At 43.6% G+C, this 21,966-nt stretch overlaps 2 protein-coding genes across 3 annotated transcripts; both read left to right on the top strand.

Annotated features, from left to right (window-relative positions):
• The first annotated feature begins 1,070 nt into the window (after nucleotides 1-1,070).
• Nucleotides 1,071-11,953, top strand: LOC109627737 (SLAIN motif-containing protein-like). 2 transcript variants are annotated; one of them, XM_020084511.2, is made up of 9 exons: nucleotides 1,071-1,388; nucleotides 2,196-2,869; nucleotides 5,299-5,435; nucleotides 6,769-6,894; nucleotides 8,827-8,967; nucleotides 9,128-9,457; nucleotides 9,589-9,732; nucleotides 10,536-10,833; nucleotides 10,916-11,953. In XM_020084511.2, exons 2-9 carry the CDS (start codon nucleotides 2,205-2,207, stop codon nucleotides 10,968-10,970), a joined length of 1,896 nt encoding a protein of 631 aa, XP_019940070.2. In that variant the 5' UTR covers nucleotides 1,071-1,388; nucleotides 2,196-2,204; the 3' UTR covers nucleotides 10,971-11,953. The 2 variants fall into 2 exon arrangements, with proteins under 2 accessions (XP_019940070.2, XP_069387234.1); XM_069531133.1 differs by lacking the exon at nucleotides 9,589-9,732.
• Nucleotides 11,954-12,300: 347 nt separating this feature from the next.
• Nucleotides 12,301-18,925, top strand: znf711 (zinc finger protein 711). The gene is made up of 8 exons (XM_020084766.2): nucleotides 12,301-12,526; nucleotides 13,531-13,610; nucleotides 13,732-13,829; nucleotides 14,260-15,117; nucleotides 15,210-15,356; nucleotides 15,460-15,645; nucleotides 15,843-15,977; nucleotides 16,074-18,925. The coding sequence occupies exons 3-8, from the start codon at nucleotides 13,751-13,753 to the stop codon at nucleotides 17,252-17,254; spliced, it is 2,586 nt and encodes an 861-aa protein (XP_019940325.1). The 5' UTR covers nucleotides 12,301-12,526; nucleotides 13,531-13,610; nucleotides 13,732-13,750; the 3' UTR covers nucleotides 17,255-18,925.
• Nucleotides 18,926-21,966: the final 3,041 nt, after the last annotated feature.

Below are 21,966 nucleotides of genomic sequence, written 5' to 3'. Positions count from 1 at the left end.
CAGCCTGCTGTATTTTCACAGGTAGGGTGTGTCAGAGCCTTGGAACTCTTATTTCAGGGCTGTATGAAGATAAAGATCTGCAAGGGGAGACGTTCCAACCTGTTAACTCTGGTTTAAAAGCAAATTCTTGCAGAAAACCAGGCCTGGGAGATGAAATCATGCCAAATAGTGTTCTTTATCTTTAAAAGTGAACTTGTCTTAAATTGATTTAAAATTTAAAAAAACACACTTAAATTCATTGACACGCTGCCCAAAATCTAAATTATCATCTAAGGCATAGATTTCTGTCATGTAAATAGACAGCTCTCCAGTAGATGGGAGTATTTGACTATTTCCTGTTCTGAATGAGTTTCTCTGGAGAAAATTCTAATATATAAATGGTTTTTTTTTTTGACTTTTTGAGTATTTCATTCACATATGAGCAGCAGGAGGTTCTCCAGCCTGATACACTCACTCATCTCTGAAGAGTTCAGGTGAGGGGGGTGCAGCAGGCAGATGCAGAATGCATCATTTAATTCAACTGCAGAGATCATGTTTCTGTTGGCAGCACATCAACAATGGCGTAGGCCCCCATCGCCAAAACTCGTTTGACATCTTCGTGGGTACTGAGTGTACGGCACTTCTTTTTAATCCTGAGATATTTGTTTTCCCTTTTGATTTCTCCTCATTTTGCATCCGCTGCATGTTAGAAATATCATCAACAGACCCACTGGCCATCAGTGAGGATCTGCTCTGTTCTCACAGGGCTCATTCATTTTTACAAAGGGGCTGGAAGGAGAAACTCTAGTACAGAGCCTCTTACTCAGACATTTGCGTTCCCACATGCAGGACCTTTGGAGATCGTCCAGAGCCTCTTACTTGTCTCAGACATCAAGCAGAGTTTTTACTTGGTGGCTGGCAGGATCCTCTCACTCCTTCCAGATCCTTTCAGAGGAGTTCAGTGCGTGTCTGATAGCAGTGTTAGGAACTCCTGCTGTATAGCACAGTTACTGAGGTCAGTGGTCTGGAGATGCCACTCCAGTAACAAATCTCCTCCATAGGGGGCGCTAAATACCACTGAACCCCCTGCAGAGAGGGGGAGGTGCTGCTGCTGCAGGTCTGCTCACTCAGTGCATGTGTGCGTGTGCGTGGAACTCAACTCCATCAACAAGCTAGTTAGCGGCGATGTGATCAACGCTATCGGCGGCGCAGCGGCAGCAACAAGAGAGCATGGACTAGTCGACCAGGGAGTTCACATCCCCGGTGTCTTCCTGACAATCACCTCCCGGCTCTGGAGCCTTTTCGCCGGCTCGTAATTAGCGGCTTCACTCATGCGGCCGCTGGAGCTCCGGGGACTTTGAGCTCGGAGCGGCGGGCAAGCTCGCTGGGACAACACGGCTCACTCACCGGTACGACTCCTCTGGTAGCATACGCTAGCATAGCTAACACCAACCAGGCTATTCCGAACACACGCGTGTTTTTATTAAACTCACATTACAGCTGCTGCCGTGGAGCTCACGGGTTAACGTAACGATGCTCAGTGTCTTCATGGAGCTAGCTTGATGCTGAGTTAGCAGCCCCACGTCGCCATGTAAATAATAGACTGTTTGCTTCCTTTAGCTGTGATACTGGAGCTTCCTGGTTAATAACAAGCAAACACATGTGATCGAACCCGAACATCTGTGATTAGATTCTGTTATTGTTGTTTGGTGGCCAGTTTAGAACAACAGACTTACAAGACAGCACTTTATAGGAAAGAATTAAAAAAGAAAGAGCGAAACCAGAGTTGCAGCACCAGCAGCGATTCTAAACAAATAACCTCCCTGACTTTTTCCAGGATTTAGGAACATGAGTAGCCAACTCACAATAAGCAGTAAAAACCAAGCAACCACACTATTCTGTCATCATCACAGCATTTCTGGATCTCATGATATATTTTCTAAACTCATCCTATAAACAGTGTAAACAGAAGAAATGTCCCTGTTAACACAACCCTTTGTCCTCAGAGATGTTTGTAAATCAACCAACTTCCAGGTCCAGAGAATGGATTCCTGTTCTCAGCTGTGCTACTTAATCTGTGTGTGGTTGAGTTGTTTTATAGCTTCAGAAGCATGATGGCGTTTAACTTGAGCCTAATGTAGCATGTTTTGTGTTTTGTACATGATCCAGCTGCTCCTCATTATCCATCCTGTTAATGTTGCCATGTCCTCTCACAGAGTAGGAGCATGGTGGTCCCAGACAGTTCCAGCGTGGTCCCCCAGCCTGACAGTGGCAGCCCCACTGGCCTCACGGAGAGCTCCAAGTCCGGCTGCTCGGAGGAAGTGGAGGGGGGCCAAGACCTGGCAGGGGTGGAGCTGGAGGAGGTCCGAAAGCTACAGGAGCTGGTTCGCAGGTTGGAGGTCCAGAATGAGACCCTGCGCACCAGGGGGAGCAATAAGGCCATCATCCACAGAGGTGCCAGCGGCAACAGCAACGTCACAGCGGCCGCCAACATCAACGAGGGGCTGACCCGCGAAGTGGTCACCCACCCGTGCCTCAGGTTGGAGCAGAGCTGCGAGCTGGGCGCCACAGACTTTGAGCTGTCACCCCTACAGGACAGCAACAGCAGCAGCGAGGAGATGTCGCCTCTACCTGTGACCAACAGGCTGGAAGAAGAGGATGATGAAGAGGAGGATCGGGGTCCGTGTGGGGGGTTTCTCACCTTGACCTGCAGCAACGGAGCGGGGGATACACAAGGGCAAAGCCATACACCAGAGAGCCCCTCTCAGGAAAGTTATGAATCAGAGACACTTGCAGAAAGCGACTCAGGGGTGGACCAAACCGCACTGGATGAGGTGGATGTCCTGGATTTGGAGGATGAGTGTGCAGAAGTAGAGGATGAGGACAGCTGGTACGTTTCATCAGCTGCACTGTGTATCCCTTAAATATCCTTGTTTTCTAAAATATAGTTAAATAACACCTGGTTAGAGCAGATTGCTGCACTGACACATTTGTAAATGTAATATATTACACCATTGTACAGAGATAGATTTCTGATGATGCCCCATTTAATTTAAAGTTTCCTGTTTAGATCTCACAGGAGCCCCTTCAGCCAGATGAGTGGCTGGAGCTTTTAATTTTAACATCTGATTTTTAAGTGCATCACTCCCCTGGAGGGCAGTGACTATGTACTGAAGCATTAGGGTATTTAGATTTAAAATTAGAATTAACTCTGGGCTGACACAGAAATAGCTTTCTCTCCCTATACACAGAAACATGATGTATTTTGCTTTACGGTGGCAAACACGGAGGTGATATAGAGTCATAGAGAGAGTGAGAGAAGAAGAAATTGAGGTGATGTGAAGGAGGCAAAAGAAACGACAGCCTGTGTGGTTTCAGAAGCAGCTGGCGTGTATATGAGAGGGAGACGCTGCTTCTCTCTTCTGGGTGGACAGTTTGATCCATCTGCTCCAAAGGAGTTTCCTCTTAATAATTATTGCATTGATAATAATTACAAGTTGACCTGATATAGATCTGCAAACTATAAGCCTTGTTACATAATGGACTAAAGATAAAGAGTTGTATCTGAAGGAGCTCATTCCTGAATGCAGGTCAGGTTTACAGCTTGTAAAAAAGCCACTGTTGATAACAAAATGAACTTTGCTCAGTTCCTGTAATATAACCGTTATATGATAATTACATCAACTAAAAGGATCACAAACAGAAGGTTAATTATTAATAATATCCATTCTTTAACATGATCAGTCCGGCCATGTTTGTTTATGCTGTGGGCGTTGCATTGCCTAAAACAGGCACCATATTGTGTCGGCTACTTAAGCAGCTCAGCCTGGACGCTTAACAGCCAGACCGTTCATGACTTATTTTTTTCAATTTCACATCATTAGCCATACCATGTGTGCTTTGTGGGGTTATCATAGCCAAAAAATCCAGTAATCCCTTACAACAACATAATCTGATCTGCTCTGGGCAGGATGCTGCCACATGGCTAAACTGCTTTGGGTTGGATTGCGCAGCATGTGATCCGAGGGCCTCCCCGTGTGATCAGACCGCGGCAGGCACAGAAACACTTGCAGCAACTGCTGGTTTTCTTGTTAAAGGTTTTTGGATTCGTAGAATCGGGTAGAGGAGTATAATTAGAAGATCTAAGATTAAAGAAATCAGGTGGTATTCCCACACTGGATCTCAACTGTAGATAGTTTTTTAAATAACCACATGGTAAGGTTTAACATTGTTATAGAATTACTTGATTGTTTCTAGTATAATCCCAGCCCCTCACATGACATGTTCCTACAAGGTCTGTTATAATGTGTAGGTGTGGCAGGGATGTTTTTGGAACTATGGTTAATGTCCTATGTGAATGGCAACAGCCGCATCCCAACATGCAATCCAAATGCTGGTGTGACTGTATCAAACACAGGCAGAACATGCACCATTATTCCTCATCAAACACAGGATTCGTGTATGAAAGAGGCAGCTTCACCCACTCTCCCCCCCCCCACACACAGAGTAGCTGTGTTTGTGTGACCTGAATATTGCTCTCTGTATTTGTGCTCACTCCCTGTGGGAAATGGCCCCCTTTGTGTTTGGCCGATGGGAATATGATTTGTAGTTGATTGGTCCAGAACCGGTCACTCCGGGTCCTTCCGTGTTTGGAACTCAAAAGGATCAGCCCACGTGACCGACTCTTCAAAAGCACTGCGGTGAACTTAATGGCTGTTTGCTCTCACTGGGGCAACACTGGACACACTGCAGACACAGCATCACAAAGTGTCTTTTTCAGATGGTGATGAGGTTTGGCTGAAGATTTTTTTTGTGGTGGAAAGTAATGCATCGTGAAGACTTTGCATTTTGAATATGGAGTCATGCAAGCACGAGTACTTGTAGATCGAGGATTGGACCAGGTCGGACAGGAGGCTGTGATGAGGATGTTAAACGATGCATTACTCACTTCAAATATTTGCACACTCATTATGTCACTGACTTTAAACAGAACAGCCTGGTTATTTGTTTGGTGCGAGATGTTTGGGCTTAACGTTGTGCCTGTGCTCGTTCAAGCTTATGTCACACATTGTGCAAAACAAATCACACTGCACATGGCATTTTCAGTGCCATCAAGTGCATACTTTGCCCTCCTGTTGTTCACACTAATCTCTCGCTTGTTCTCACCCAAGTCATTTGCTCTGCACTTACCAACGCCTTTGACAAGCATGTTTAACAAAAAAGGAAAGCGGGATTACTTCTTCAGCCTTTAATGTACCATGTTTATCTTTGTATTAGTAGTAATAATAAGGTTTCTTCTTGTCTACCTCCTCTTCTCAGGTTGTATGTGTCTCCTAAAAAACAAGTAGCAGATCTGGGCCCAGAGTCTCCACTGAAATGGTGTCGGCAGGTTCTCGACCATCGCAGCCCAGAGACAGAGAAGGCTTGTCGGACCCTGATCAGCCGCTTGGATCAGAGTATGAGTTTACCAAACATATATGTGTATTTCTTTGCATGAAACAGTTTGAAATGCCTCAAAGTAATTATTTATCTGCATTTTAATTCATTTCCTATGGAAACCCTTAGATGAACAAGCTTTAATAATAAATGAGCCAACTTTTTTATCTAAAAATATCGGAGTCACAGGTTGCTTCCTTAGCGGCTCTTGACCCAAATCAAGTTTAAGGCTACTAATTCAGCATCTCATTCTTTCTTGTGGCTGTGCTGCTTTCTTATTTACTGATCACCTCCACTGTGCATGTGCATGCATTCGTATGCCTGTCATCTGACAATGCTCATGCACCGCCGTGAATGTGGCATAGTGTGTACGTCTCTGTGTGGACAGAAGTTTGTGTCTAATCCAACAGGCCCCATTCATTATTAATCCTGCTCGCAGTTCCTACTTCCTGCACGCTGCAAAAGCTGAACAACAAAGTTATTCACACCAGGGCTGAATGACTACATGAAGTCACAGGCCGGGTTGAATTACCTTTTCCCCCCTCTGGGTCAGTTCTCCTTTTTTAAACGGTAGCACTTGGCCATGAAACTGCCAGGTGACATGCAGCTGGTTTCAGTCAAACTGCAGAAACTATAGGGTTAGCAATAAAGGTGCATGAAAAGTTTATTTTTGTACTTACAGTTTGCAGGGAAACGTTTCAGCAGTTTCTCTCAAAGTTCTTGTGTCAAATGAAATTTACATTAAGATCCACAATCTGTCTACATATTGTACAGTATATGACTTTAATAATATTCAGTACTTATTTTAATATCATTTACCCTTATCCCAACCACATTTTTCATGTCTCTCTAGCTGTTTCAGACATGTTTCCGGAAGATGTCAGGAAAATTGGGTCTGGACATTCTCCGGAGTATTAGGGTCAGTTGTTCACAACAACAGGAAAATGTGTGTAGATCATACAGGAGGCAGAACATAACGTATAAATATTCTGCTACGGAGATCAGTTTTTGTTTACAGCACATCAGCACCAGCATCAACCCTTACCACCGAAGGCGTTTGATGCTGTCTTTCCAAGTTGACATCTTCATCAGCGTCTTCTTTTCATCCTTTTTTTTCGGTTGTGTGTCTGTCTGGTGTTAGAAACGTCACAAACACACCCATTTGCTTTCTGACAATGTCCTGCTGTGTTCTCACATGGGACTCAGACACTTTACTCAGGGACTCACAGGAAAAGTTCTAGAGACCGTCGGAGGCGTTCGCACATGCAGCAACTTCAGAAAATATTATATCAGCTCATATCATGAAGTTTGTAGATTCTCCCTAACTGTCTGATATTTCTCTCCTGTCCCCAGCTACGTCCCGATGGAGGAACATGTACAGCAGTCCGTCAGCGGAGGCAGGCTCGGCAGGATCAGGCCTGATCTCTCCTGGGTACCACAAATCAACTAACAAATCCCTACTAACCTGTGGCAGCTCAGGTATGGCATGATATTAACACACTGTTCCTTATTTTCTGCTCTACACAACAATCGGACTGACGTCAGTTATTGTAAGGCTGTAGGTCAGTTGATACCGTGTGTGTGTGCACTAATGCATCAACAGTGGGTTCTCTCTGGGATCTTACTGGGTATTTATAGCATATTTGCATGTTTAATTATATAACACATATTCTGTACGTTATTAATAACCATCTCCCAAAGGTAGTCATTTTGTTTTGTTTATTTATTTTATAACTGTACTACAATCAACAAAAAATGAAGTTATATGAGAAAGCTAAATATTCCAGTGAACATTAATAGATTAAATTGCTGTCTGCTAAACAGCAGTGAATCCAGGAGTTAGATCAGACAACAAAGAACAATATGTAAATACAGATGTTCTGAAAAGGTAAATGTCTATCTAGTTGCCGTAACAAGTGGCTAACAAGATTCCAACTACTGTACAGAAATCCCATAGTTTTATATGAGATATTTATATTTTATAAGATAAAACAAACTAGAAAAGTGTTCACTAGAGTGCATACTTCTGCCAAAAAGTCCCCTTAAATTCAATCAAGCTGCACCAAATTCTCATATAGACATCACTTCCCTAAATATGCCAAATGTTTTTCATCATTTCAAAATGTTGACAAATGCCACATCTCCCAATGTTAAAGAAAGTGAAAACAATTCTGGGTGGGTGGCCCTGTTGTTCAAATGTGAATGGGTTCTTTCCCCCTTCCACACCATTCCACCACGTTTTGCCTTAATGTGTACAGTATTTTTTGTGTAAACAAATGCAGATGAAAACATATTCTCCTTGGTGGATGTAATAAAATAAAATCAAACATAATATTCACTGTAACTAATAGTTTGCCTCAAGCATGTCAAATTATCTTGAATTGATCCTCATGTTTTAAATAAATAGAAAACAGATACTTTGGAAGATGGTCTGTTATGATGTAAAGTATATGTGGTTTATTCTTATGGGGATGAAAACACTGGTGTACTGCAGGTATGTGATGATTCTAACCTCTGTGAAGTGTACTCTATCATGTTGGTGGTTTTGACTTTGCTGTGGCGATTTGTGTGTTACCGTCACTTTGCACTTTTTTTATCCCTCACGTTGCCTCACAACACCTGACACTCTCCGAAGATGCACCATTAATGTTGTTGAGAAAACCCTGTGAATAACAAATCTTTGCATGGATGTGAAAATGCTTGGTTTGTGGGCAGAGGCCCAATCTATTCCCAGACTTTTTATATAACCAAGTGCCCCCCAGATGATGCTGTCACTTCCTGTTTGTCTCCAAATGTTGGGCCTGTGTCCGACAGACACGCCTGGCGGGGGAAGTTTGCACACAGCTTTTTCTGGACATCAAAATCATCAGCAGACAGTCCTTTCCAGACTGATGCTGCTGGAAACGGCTGGAGGGTATTTGTTTTGCAGAGAGATGTGGTTTAACATAAAAAAATTGTTAAACAGAGCTGTCATCTTAATTTATATCTTAGATTCCCAAATGTTGCCCAGGTCTGTCCAATGCCTTATGTATTATACAGGCAGCACTGCATGTGCTGTGTCAGGGTGAATTAGAGTGCACCCCGGATTACATTTTTACTGTCGGATCCCGTCTGACCCTGGTGTTGAAGACTGTAGACTGAAGTTTTGACAGACATTATTCAGACATGCTTTCATTCTTGATTATTTTAAACTTTGGTCACATGTAGTATGAATATCCAACATTGTAACATTTTATATATATGCATTTGTTTCCCTCAGATAATAATATGTTCAAGTAAAACTCATTGGCATCGTTTGAGTTGAATTTAAGGCATCATTCTTTCTTACCAACAGAGTAGCAGAACACGTGTTCACTGTTGCTGTCATGTGAGATGCAGCTTGTTGTAACAGGCATCCCACTGTGCTTACAGGTGTCACAAGCATGCAGTCAGCCCTGAGCTCCCAGTCTTCTATAGACAGTGAGCTCAGCACATCAGATGACTCCATCTCTATGGGCTACAAGCTGCAGGATCTCACTGATGTCCAGATCATGGCTCGCCTACAGGAAGAGAGTGAGTAGAGGTGTCACATGGTGTGCAGGACGTCACCTGTAATTTCGTTTCCAAACTCTAGAGAGTGGATGATTGTAAATGACAACTGGTGATGTCAGAGACTAAACTAGCACAGGCAGTGTTGGTTCAAATATTTTTAACTTCATCATTTTTCTGTCAGGTCTTAGGCAGGATTATGCTTCCAGCTCAGCAACTGCATCACGCCGCAGCTCCACTGCATCTCTTCAGTCCCTGCGCCGGGCTGGCACCTACAGCGATCAAGAATTTGACACTTACAGCCTGGAAGACGAGGAGGATGACTTCTGCTCCATTCCCCAGAGACGGCATCATTTCACCCCCTCGCCCTTAGGCTCACCCCGGTGCCTGTCCCCTTCCACCTCCAACCACGGTCAGGAATACAGCAGCCGACTCGGGGCCCCACGCTCAAGAACACCCAGACGATCTCTCCAGGGCCCCAGTGCAGAGCTGCTTAAATTTGCTAAGAGTGAAGGTAGGGAATTTCCCGTAATAGTTCACAGCAACCTATGCTAGGAAGATTAGAGTGACGATCCCAGGGATGTTGTCGCACCAGAGCTGTGACTGTGTTCTGTTGTTAAATGTGTTGTATATGTGTGGTTCCAGAGGAGTTGAGACACAGCATGCCTAATCTGGCCCCCCGCACCAGCCTACGTTCCCTGGAAGCAGTCAGAAACAGCCGCAGCATGGAGGCTAACCTCCAGAGCTCTGGCAACCGCATGTCCCACCTGACTCACTCCCCCTCCACAGGTAACCCTGTCCTCCTCACCTGGTCTGCACCACTCCACCAACGTAATGGCACCTGTATTTGTCTTGCCCTCTGTATAGTGTCAGTTTTTTCCTTACGCATTACCTCCTCTTAACTTCTGCATGGACACAGGTAAGGTTTGACTGATAGGACAAGGTGATTCTTCTTAAAGGTAGGATTTGGAATAAAGTAGTGCTACGAAACAATTTAATTATTTTGTGTAGGTTCCAATTTTCCTATGTCATAGACACACACAAGGATGCACATGTGCATGATCTTATACGCATTCTGGTCACACGTTTTTGCAATACTGCTTTGACAGCCATTAGGGGCCATTTAGGTATTTTATATGTACTTCTGCGATGAAGGTTACATTCCATGTGTACTCTATCTGATCTCACTCCATGTGTAGACTATGGTGATGAAGTGGCCAGTCAGCTTCGGCAGGGTAATGCACTCTCCTAATGTCCCTCTAGTTTTACAAGTAAACTTTATAGGGCCATCGTTTCCTATTAATTACATAGACTGTGGGGGCCATTTTTGGTAGATCATCAAAACATCTATAAATCTTATACCTCAGCAGGCAGATCAGATTTATCCTTGATTATCCAGAACTGATATTCCTAGGCCTGTCCCAGATGTCACAATGAATAATAAACTTATCATACAGCACTTTTCTTTAAAAATGTACAAAGTGCTATACAAGGAAGACGTAACACCAGACTGATAAAAAAAATCAAACAGGATTTAGATTTTTAACTACTGGATCGAGAGTACATTAAACCGTGCCTTTCTCCCACTTAAGGTATGGCTGGTAGTCGAATGCGTAGCAATGGCCAGTCTCCACTCTCCCTGCGGACTCCAGTTAAAGCCGTCGGTCCAGTAGGCTCCATGGCAGCCAGCCGTCAGCCTTCACGAGGTCTACCTGTCATCCAAGGACCGCCTGCAGGTGGGGGCCGCAGGGTCCAGTCCCCGGGCTCAACCAATGGCAGAGCCTACGTACCTGGGAGAGCCTCAACTGGGGCAGGGAGGTCTGCTGTGGGCCAAGGACAGGCCGGCCCAACCGCATCCACCAGGAGTAAACTGTCACAGCCAACCAGAAGGTGAAATTCATATATTAAGGAATACAGAGAAACAAATAGCAAATAATTCTTACTTAAACTAACACCTCTTTTTTTTTTATAGGTCTTTGGGTGTGACAAGACTATCAGATGAATCTTGGAAAGATGGCTGCTACTGAGTCTTATCGATGATGAAGGATGTTCACTGCTGCAGTCGTCTCCTGACCTCTCCCCGTTACCTCTCAGAATATAACAAAAACACAGCCACTGTGTCCGCACCAGTGTCTACAACCTTCCCCCATTCTAGACCCGAGAACTGGGCTGCACTGGATTCATAGTTGAAACTCATCAGTTTCTCTGGCATGAAACATTTGTCAACCCCCACACACACAGAGGACGTGTAGGCAGACAAAAAAAGGCACACATGCTTCCTCCACTTGTTATACGGACCAACTCTGAGCTTCCAGATGATTTGTTTGTGTCAATTTTACTTATTTTTCTATGGTAAACATGAGAAACTGCTGGAATATAAAGGGTTTTAATTATTGTTCTGTAGATGTAATTGCTATGAAGACAATTCAAATGAAGATATTGCTGGTTTGTTCATGTTTTTGTGAATTACTACTAGATGAAGGTGCTGAGTGTTGCATGCTTGGTTTTGTTTTTCCCTTATACCTCCAGCCTTTTTCATCGTCATGTAACTGCAATTTGACAAATCTTCCATGTGTCCCATGATGATCCATGTGGATTATTTTGAATGTTTCACTTGGTTCATAGTGAAATTATCATATGTTTGTGTGGTGTTTGTGTTTTGCTCTTTGCTAACACTGCAATGCAACTCCTCTGTACCACACTTTCCTCATGAATATTTAAAAAAAAAAAAAAAAGAAAGAAATGTGTGCCAACGTGCATTTCAGCTGCAAAACTTTTTAACTCCAGAAGTAATACCGAGTCATTGAAGGTACTGTTAACGTACTGTATTTTCCAGGCATTTCTACTGCATATCTAGAGGTGTGTTTGCTTTTGGATACCACTGTAATAAAGATGTTTATGCACGAAGGCCGTGTGCCTTACACAGCTATGCACCCTCTTGCAGAGTGCCTCAGACAATTAGGAGCTGTAATTCAAAGGAATAATAAAATCTACCCTGAACCTTTAAAAACGTGTCTTGTAATTTTTAATCCATGCATATCAAGCCCATGTCTGTTGATTGATAACACTATGCAGAGCATCCACCAAATAGGCAGCAGCATCATCTGCAGTTTATTTCCTGGCTGCGTGACCAAACAACTCATAAATGGGAGCTCGACGTTTCTCACCCCATGTGACAAAATGGCCTACAGGCCTCATCTGCGCAAACAAAGTGAGCGCGCAGTCTGCAATCACATCACATTATTTTTTATTTCTTTATGTGACGCCGTTGCAGCGCTGTGTCTTACAGCGGATAATAAACATGTCCCCGCTGAGTGACTGGGTGCGTTAATGTAGCTCTGCTCTCCTATGCATGACGCAAATAGTAAAGGATCAGCGGTAAACGAGGCCACGCATTGTCTGCCCCCCGCCCTCCCTCTGCTTGTCAGGAAGCAAGCTGATTGGCCGAGGCCTAGCAAAGAGTGGCCGGGGATCCAAAACTGCAGGCCGCACTTAGCTTACCGTCAAAAATAAACCAAAACAATAACAGACAAATCTGAGGAGGGGGACAAACGCCGATAGAGTCGGAAGACGACGTTATCAGGTAAAATTATTTTGAATCGATCGGAGGGGCATGTGGAATAAGACGCAAGGGCCCAGTCGGCCGCAGCGGGCCTCTTTCAGCCCTCTCGAAAACAACATGGAAGATGGTGCGGCACAAGCTGCGCCACCTAGCTTAGCAAGCTAGCTAGCCGGACGGACCGCGGATGTCGCGCAGGTTACAGCGACACGCACAAATAAACTCACGAGGCATTTGTGTTTGTCACTTGTTGTGGTGACTTCATTAGCGTGGCCGCGTTTTGTGTTTTGATGACTAAATTGTCAAATCACATCGGTTATCGCTTTTCATGAATTAGCCACTATGCTAAAACAAAATGGCGCTCAGTGGAACTGTCCTAGCCTGCTTGCTAGTTAGCTCCGGTGGGTGGAGGGCGGTAGCCGCCCTGGTCTGCATTGCATAACGTCTGCGGTACTTTCATTGGCGGCCATAAACTCGGAGCATGTGTACTTTTTGCGTTCGGAGGACAAAACTCTTTGAGAAGAGACGTGTGGCAGCATAGTGTTCGATTTTATCCGGGAATAACACATCTGCGCAAACCAGGCACCCATAACATTACAACAGAGCACTGCAGACATGTTGGGCTCATTATGAACCGTAATATGGCGACAGTGCATTTCCTCCCACTAAAACAAGCAGGACATGTCATCCAGGAGCTGCTGCATGTGAGCTCGTCCCCCCGCACACTGAGCGGGACAGTCCTTTGTCTCAGCTGGTCTGCAGCCATCAGGCTCAACCAGCTCCAGGTGTAAAGCCACAGGTCTGCAGGCTGAACCCGCCTGCAGTACTGCATAGAGGCAATGGATGGAGCCAGTGGTCAATAACACAACTGCCACCCCCTCAGGGGCAGCACATATTTTTCCTGTCTTCTGCATTTCATTCAGACAGAGGCCATTCTTTATGTTAACACCACTTCCCCTATCATATTCCTGAAACCATGTATACGGTTTGTTTTTAAATGTCATTGTTTCTTTGTGTCTTTGCCACAGGGATTGATTACCTTGATGGAAGAAGGCACAGCAGATATCTTATTGGTTTTATTTTAAGGGTTTTGTCATCAAATGTGAAGGTATGTATTCAATAGGGGTCAATGTGACATTGTCAGAAGTCTTATTCACTTTCATTATCAGTAACACACACTAACAAAAGTGAAAGCAACCATGTAACACGTGTACACTGTAAATTTTCAGTCTTTTTCCGAGTAAAGACATGGATCAAGGAGGAGGGGTGTTGGAACTGCACACTCAGGAGCTAAAGATGCCCCACGCTATGATCATGCAAGACTTTGGTAGGTGGTCAAGTAGGATACGGTGACAATGATTGTATTGCCAAACGCTCTTAATTTCAACATGCAGTATGCAGTCCAACACAAATGTCCCCACCAGTGAAAAGAAACCAAAAAATAAAGCTAATTATCACATTAGAGACCCTCCCTACATGTACTAATTGGCGTCATTTGGTCACACCTTTTAAATCTACAGTCCAAATTTGATTAAGTGTCTACTAGGAACACAATAAAGTTACAATAACATTACATGGTCAGTCTGACATCTTCACTGCATACCAACAAGTAGCTGATACTCACAAATGTGACAAGATGCTTTAAGATCTTACCTGTTGATTGAATGTTCAAAAAGCTGGGAACTGTGTGGTTTATTTATTATTTTGTACATTGAAGCGTTTTTTTATTCGCCTCTCTCTGTTTCTTGTGCTTACAGTTGCAGGCATGGGAGGTCTGGCTCACATTGACGGGGACCACATTGTGGTGTCTGTGCCTGAGGGTATGCTTCTCTCTGATGTGATGACGGATGAGGGCATCCTCCTGGAGCATGGGCTTGAGGTGGAAGGCCTCGAGACTCAGGTTGTTGAAGACCTTGAGACAGAGGTGGTGGAAGGACTGGAGACTGAAGTGGTGGAGAGCTTACACGCAGATGTAGAAGGCTTGGAGGTTGAAGGCCTACAGACACATGTTGTTGAGCTGGAGGCTCAGGTTGTCGACGGCCTTGAGGGGGAGGTGGAAGTCGAAGGTCTGGAAGCACAGGTGGTGGAGGGCCTGGACACAGATGTAGATGTTGAATGCCTGGAAGCTCATGTTGTTGAGGGCCTGGAGGAGGAGGTGGAAGTGGAGGGTTTAGAGGCCGAGGTTGTGGAGGGTCTGGAGGTAGATGTGGAAAGTCTGCAGTCTCAAGGGGTTGAGGCCCATGAAATGAGCAGTGAAGACATGGTGTCCTCAGAACACAGTGTGATCATGCCTGAGAATATCCTGGGCACAGAGGTTGCAATAGAGGAAGATCTGGACCCTCACCACCACCACCACCACGTCCTTACCTCAGGCCTCATTCGGGACTCAAACCACCACCACGATGACATGCCAGACCAAGTGTTTGTGGCAGAGCTTCTGTCCGAGCACCAGGACAACACCCTGGACCACCAGCTTGTGTCAGAAGGCTTGATGGTAACAGAGTCCGGTTCAGAGACCATAATCCACGAACAGCTGCCAACTGAGGCTGTTCCCCTGCAGACAGATGAGGACGATGATGCAAGAAGCAGCTCTGAGGATTACCTCATGATCTCCTGTAAGACCACTTTCTGCATGATAACAATTAAGATTAATTAACACCATTCTTCTGTAATGTCTTATTCATGATTGTTTCTTGTGTCACTGTAGTGGATGAGGTGGGAGAGAAGTTAGACATAGGAGACACTCCCCTTGAGATCAGCACTGAGGTAATGGAAGATAAGGAATCCAAAGAGGAAGATGGCTCTGAGGTCATCAAAGTCTACATTTTTAAATCTGAAGCAGATGACGATTTAGGCAAGTCGCCATTAAATTTACCAGTCTGCTTGCAACACATCATTTTTATGAGAGAGATCACCTGTAGATATGTTCCCATTCAAAATAGTTTTTCCTTCTCCAGGTGGAACAGAGGTAATAACTGAGGATGACTACCAGAATGGCCATCCTGACCTGGAAGCTGCATCATCAGGCCGACTGGGAGTTGGCCGCGACAAGATGGTCTACATGGCGGTCAAGAACCATCTTAAAGAAGAAGACGACGATGATGATGATGAGAGTGATGAGGATGATGATGATGATGACATCAGTAGGTTCCTTTGTGAAACAGCTTTCTGTCCATTTGCAACAACAACAAGATATTTGTGCCTGCGCAGCAAAGATTACAGCTTGGAGAAATAACATGATTAATACATGATGTTCTTTTCAAGCAAACCATATTTTGAAAATCATTTTTTTTAAAGGTCTCACTAAGTGTAATAATGTTGCCCTGTCATGTCTGTGCAGATAATACCATTGATCAGGTGAAGAACGGGGCAGCTACATCATTTCTGCAAATCCGAGAGGGACTGGGCGCCAACCGTGTCCTTAAGCCCAAAGCTAAGAAAAAGAAGAAAGGAGAGATTCGACAATGTCAGACTGGTATGGACAGCATATGATAATGATGTGAAAATTCACAATGACAAAATTTGACACAATTTTCTAAGATGCACTCTGTTTTTTAACCTTCTCTTCCAGCTGTTATCATTGGACCAGATGGCATGCCTTTGACAGTCTATCCCTGTCACATATGTGGAAAGAAGTTTCGCTCACGTGGCTTCTTAAAATGCCACATGAAGAACCACCCGGACCACCTGCTAAAGAAAAAGTACCAGTGTACAGACTGCGACTTTACCACCAACAAGAAGGTCAGTTTCCACAACCATTTGGAGAGTCACAAGCTGCTGAGTCACAACAGTGAGCGCTCTCCTGAATACACTGAGTATGCACGGCGCTACCATGAATCCAGCCCCCTAGGCTCTGACAAGCTCATCGTCAAGGACCGGGAGCCCAAACTGCATCACTGCAAGTACTGTGATTATGAGACAGCTGAACAGGGCCTACTCAATCGTCATCTGCTCGCTGTGCACAGTAAGAACTTTGCACACGTGTGTGTCGAATGCGCCAAAGGCTTCCGCCATCCATCAGAGCTGAAGAAACACATGCGGACCCACACAGGCGAGAAGCCATACCACTGTCCGCACTGCGATTTCCGCTGTGCAGACCAGTCCAATCTAAAGACTCATATTAAGAGCAAGCATGGTGCAGATCTGCCCTTCAAGTGCAGCCACTGTCCCCAGGCCTATGCCGACGCTCGGGAACTCCAGCGTCACATAGAGATGGTGCAAGGCCACAAGACCCACCAGTGCCCACACTGTGAGCACAAGAGCACCAACTCCAGTGACCTGAAACGACACATCATCTCCGTTCACACCAAGGACTTTCCACATCAGTGCGATGTGTGTGAGAAAGGCTTTCATAGGCCTTCTGAGCTGAAGAAACACGCAGAGACACACAAGGGCAACAAGGTGCACCAGTGCCGGCATTGTAACTTCAACGCTCCCGATACCTTCACCCTGAGCCGCCATATTTTGTCTTTGCATACGAAGGACCTCCCCTTTAAGTGCAAGCGCTGCCGGCGAGGCTTCCGTCAGCCCGCTGAGCTGAAGAAGCACATGAAGACACACAGTGGTAGAAAGGTTTATCAGTGCCAGTTTTGTGAGTATAACAGTACGGACGCTTCTGGCTTCAAACGCCACGTCATCTCCATTCACACCAAGGACTACCCCCACCGCTGCGACTACTGCACCAAGGGCTTTAGGAGGCCTTCAGAGAAGAGCCAGCACATAGCCAGGCATCACAAAGACATGATGATGTAACGTCATCACACACAACGCACTCCTCTTTCCCAAATAAATCTGTGTCACACACCCAGAGATTATTTTAGTGTATTATCAAAGAAATGACAGATGTAGGCTGTTGATGAAGACAACATTATAATTGCCGTTTTGTGTTGAAATGGGTGTGAACCTCTTCCCCCAGAGGTGATGGAAGAACATGTTTTAGATGAGGGGGGTGAAGTCTAAAAAACACAGTGTGTACACTGAGTGGGGACAATTGTAAATTGTGTTTTGTTGCAGAAAATCACTTATGAACATATATTCAGGATTTCAAATGTCTATATTTTTATACCCACTCAGCTGAAATGCTGCAAGATGACGACTTTGTCCTGTAAATCAGAAAGCGGTTCTTCATGAACGTCATGCCAGTTCATCAGACCATGTGGACTGAGTACAGGGGAAATTTGTCTCCACAGTGTCTATTTTCCTCGTCACCTAGCTTTTACTCTGACATTTGTTTTCAGTGCCATCTGGTCTTAAATGGGCAGAGCCATTCATGATTCATAAATTCAGTGACAAACATGCACATTGAATACAGACATTTTATTAACCAACAATTGAACTTTTAATCATTTTTGATTCTTTCACCAAGCCTGAACATTTGGAGTTTCATTAACTGAATCATGTATGATATAGGCTATATTCTGTTAAATATGTCTTAAAAGATGAATCAGAGAATGTTCTGGTCTGAGGAGGAGAAAAGTTCAGTCGGTATTTTAGTATAATATCCCTTTAGTGTACACAACACATTTCTGACACAGAAATGCTCTTATATCTGCAACTATGGTGCCGATAATTAACAGGCGTATTATCACGTGAACATCACAGATGGGTGGACTTTACATCAGATATAAGCCCCTGAAGTAGTCGTATAACAGCCACTGTAAGTTGTGACGTCACCTTTGCCACAGATGTGAGCTCTCAGCTAACCATTTGATCGCAATCATGCCTTACATCTGTCGGCATTTATCTCTTAAGCACTGATGAACACAGCTAATCAAAAAGAAGTGATTTTTAACTCTCAAACATGCTGTACCAATACCATTCTCTCAGAGATTGTGTGTTTTGAGTCAGTAGAAAGCACTTTAATAATAACTGAATTTAATTATATGTATGGGGACTATACATACATATATATCTACACATATATATGTATATACACATACACAGTGGGGTACAGAAGTCTGTCACCACTGTGTATAAACCCCACATAATAAAAAGTACAGAGCTTTGTGAGTGGGTAAAGGTAAAGATTGTTTCTTGAGTATTGTCTTTAACAATGTGGGCACGATCCATTACTGCATCAAAACGTCATTGAAAGCGGTGGGTGAAACCATTTATTGTTTTGTTCTATGGATAAGTGATTTGGTTTTGTGTTTTGTTTGTGCTCACTAACAAGTTCCCCGTACCCTAGTCCTACAGTCCCCAAATAACCTGACCCAGTCCCAAGCATCGGATTACTCCCTCAAAGTCAGTGGTCATCATATTGGCATTAGTCGTAAAGTATGCACATATGCTGTCTCCATGAAATTAATTGTGGTATATATTAAAAATCCCTGCATTTCGTGTACCTTAGTCTATATTTTCTTTCAGTCTGATTGTGGATAAACTACTGGTGGGGAAGAACCAAAATAAACAATTATCTTTTTACACTTTTTGTCCTTTGTCCTGCACAACACAATCAACTTGACACATCACCCTAAAAGCCTAGCCATTAACTCAGGTTTGGTTATAACAGATCTGTTTCTTGTTCAGGTGGTATCATCTTCATTTCTCAGATTCAATTTATTCAGAGCTCTGAAAGAATACAGATGAAGTTCCATGTTTTTATTTCATCCAGTCATCTTAGGTGCAAACCTGTTTCATATGGGACATCAGGCAGCATTGTGGTCGTAACTGAAATCTCATCTCATGTGGGAGCTTAAATCATTCCTTAACCACAACTTGTTTCAGCAGAGGTCTGTTTATGTTTTGAAGACTGCCTATGAGTGTGTTTGTTCCTAGTGGCTTCATTTCAAGGTCATTATGCAATCAGCTGTTATTGTAAGATAAGGGAGAGTGAACAAAGCTCAGTTCTGCTGTTAACAACAATAGCTCTGTTCCAACAAAGTAAGAGTGTGACAGTACCAGGACTGAAGAAATCACGGAATCATCTGTGTTAAATCTGATTCTATTGTACGCAAATTGCACAGTAAAGAATGTGAAGCCTATCCTTAGTGCTAACCTTAAATTTATTTGAACAAACTATTTCTATCCCAATCACGTCTTGTTGTCTATGTGAATGAATGTGTGATTTTCAGTCCTTGTCCAAGTGTGAAAATGCTGACACATAGTTTCACAGAGGTTGAAATTTGACATGACTTGTGAGGCATTTTTTCAACAGCCCTCAGTTATATATATGTACTTGCAGTACTTCAATCAGACCCAAACTTGAAGAAGAAGTGGCAAAAAAGAAGTGGCAGTAGTTGAGAAGGGAAAGTTCAATAAGAGAGAAAGTGATGAATGAGGAACCACATTAATGAAAGCTGTGTACATTGTGCATATATAAAGAGAGGATGTGATTAGTATGGGAGTGGTCCCATTGTTAGAGAGAGAGAGCAAAAGCACCGACTGAGTTATGAGAAAAGTAAAGTTGACTGGTTTGATTAAAAAGTTGTAATCTGTAATCCCACTGTAATTCAGTTTTTATAGTAAACATATTACAGAAAAACAGAAGTGGTCTTATAACCTAAATGATTTATTTTAGGGGGGAAATCAACATCTGCAAATGAATCCCTGAAAAAATGAATTAAAATGCGGAAAATGTTGCCCAAATGAAAAAAAGTTTGGATCTGTTCTTAAATCCATTTCAACTCATTGTAGAAAAATATACCTGTGAAGTCCCACTGAGACGTGCTGCAGACGGGTCAAGTTTTCACTTGTCACCTGTCATGAAAGATGTATGACGCCTCATACTGAGGGAAATGAGGCCGTGCAGACGGGTTCACACGGGCACCAGCACAGACACCTGAGAAAACAGATGCAACAGCCTGCTCATTTCTGTTGATCCCATCCAGAGTACATCTCATAAATCACTTAATGGCGCTGTCGTCAGCACAAACCACTGAGGACGCAGAGATCAATATGCAGACATGAGATCCTCACTAAGTAACCCCTCTTTTCTCCCCTTATATATTCCAACTCTTCAGAATGAGTAGTAGCTCAGCTTGTTTTTCCCTCAACACATTCAGATTTAGCAGCAGTAGGAGCTGTAAGTGTATTTTTCCACTTCCTGTCAAGAGTTATGCTGAACTACTATCTCTCTCCCAAGGGTTGCAAGACTCCGCTTATGATCAGAGGAGCATCAAACACTTTCTCTCTCTCAAACACACACACACACACACACACACACACCAAACACACCAAACAGTCTCCAAAGGCCATCACTGTGATGAGCATTGACAGACATACGCAGATAATCCAGCCATTGCAGAAGGTCAAACTAATTCATTAGATGCAGTCATTTTGCCCACATTTCTGAGTATCAATGGTCTCTGCTGTGGATGTGATTAGAATAATGAAGCTGCCTGTAAAAATCTTGCTGATGTGCAGGGATTTTTAGAACCAGTGAGTGGAAGGCAGGGTCAGTCATATTTAAAAAAAAAAAGTAATTAAATCATTTTGAATCAGTGACACTGGGTTGAGAGTTGGCAGCACACCCAAATATTTACACGGTTCTGCGTCAGAGCATATTATTTGGGATTTTAAGCTTTGGCCTGCTCACCATTCTGCTATTACGCAGCATATTTCAGTCAAAGGAGCAGAAACTAGAGCTGGGACTGTGTCAACAGTCCGTCTCATTGGCGGACAGCGCCGCCATATCACCTCCAGATCCATGGCCCACATAACCAAAGTCGTCCAAACCAGATTGCCTGAGACAAGGCCTTCTAATGCAGCGGGCCATCTGGAGGGGCCTCAGGGAAATCAGCAGCAGACCGCTTGGAGACGGCTGAAACTGGCCTGCTGATTAGAAAGAGAGACGACTGTGTGGTGGAGTTAACCAAAGAAAAGGACACAGCGATAAACAGAAAGCATAAGTAGCAGGCGGCCTGGCGACTATTCATTACTCTCAAATATTACTACAAGTGTGTTGACACTTTGACTGTTGGATTTGTCGTCTGACATAGCTCAATCTGAAGTAATATTACATATAGTAAGGGGACTTTGATATTTATTTAAAGAAGTTTCATTGATTCGATTGGTATATATTGATTACTTTATACTTATATAATATCCAGATAAATCAAACTCAGCAGACTGTGCACATCATGAAAATCATGTGGTATAACTGAAAGCTCAGGTTGTGATCATTCATTTTCTTTACATTAAATTTGATGTACTGCATTTATTCCTAAGGCTTGTACTTTTGCTCCTTTTTTTACTCTCTTTTACGCAAATGTACTCTTTCTTATTTGTGTTTTCTTGGTTTCCTTGAATGTTGTTTATTTTCTACACTCGGCTATATAGTAAATTAGGTCTCTTACCTCAATGTCTCTGAGGTAAAATGTTTAATGAATTTGTCTTGTATGAGAAAACGTGTCCTCCTGAGTATTCACTAGATGTCACTGTTATCCCATCCTTCTTTAGGAGGCTCATCCACTGTGAGTGCTCCCAAAAATAAAAGCAATAAAATTAAAAGCACAACCATTCAC

The sequence above is a fragment of the Paralichthys olivaceus genome, chromosome 9, assembly GCF_024713975.1.
Source record: "Paralichthys olivaceus isolate ysfri-2021 chromosome 9, ASM2471397v2, whole genome shotgun sequence".
NCBI lineage: Eukaryota > Metazoa > Chordata > Actinopteri > Pleuronectiformes > Paralichthyidae > Paralichthys > Paralichthys olivaceus.
This window is presented reverse-complemented; position numbering and strand designations above follow the sequence as displayed.

Excerpts from the sequence above, each read along its gene's own strand:
- LOC109627737 (XM_020084511.2), top strand. The coding sequence starts at position 2,205 with ATGGTGGTCCCAGACAGTTCCAGCGTGGTCCCCCAGCCTGACAGTGGC. Across the intron at positions 6,895-8,826 it reads ACTAACCTGTGGCAGCTCAG|GTGTCACAAGCATGCAGTCA; the intron begins GTATGGCATGAT and ends CTGTGCTTACAG. Across the intron at positions 8,968-9,127 it reads GGCTCGCCTACAGGAAGAGA|GTCTTAGGCAGGATTATGCT; the intron begins GTGAGTAGAGGT and ends TTTTTCTGTCAG.
- znf711 (XM_020084766.2), top strand. The coding sequence starts at position 13,751 with ATGGATCAAGGAGGAGGGGTGTTGGAACTGCACACTCAGGAGCTAAAG. Across the intron at positions 15,118-15,209 it reads GGATTACCTCATGATCTCCT|TGGATGAGGTGGGAGAGAAG; the intron begins GTAAGACCACTT and ends GTGTCACTGTAG. Across the intron at positions 15,646-15,842 it reads TGATGATGATGATGACATCA|ATAATACCATTGATCAGGTG; the intron begins GTAGGTTCCTTT and ends ATGTCTGTGCAG.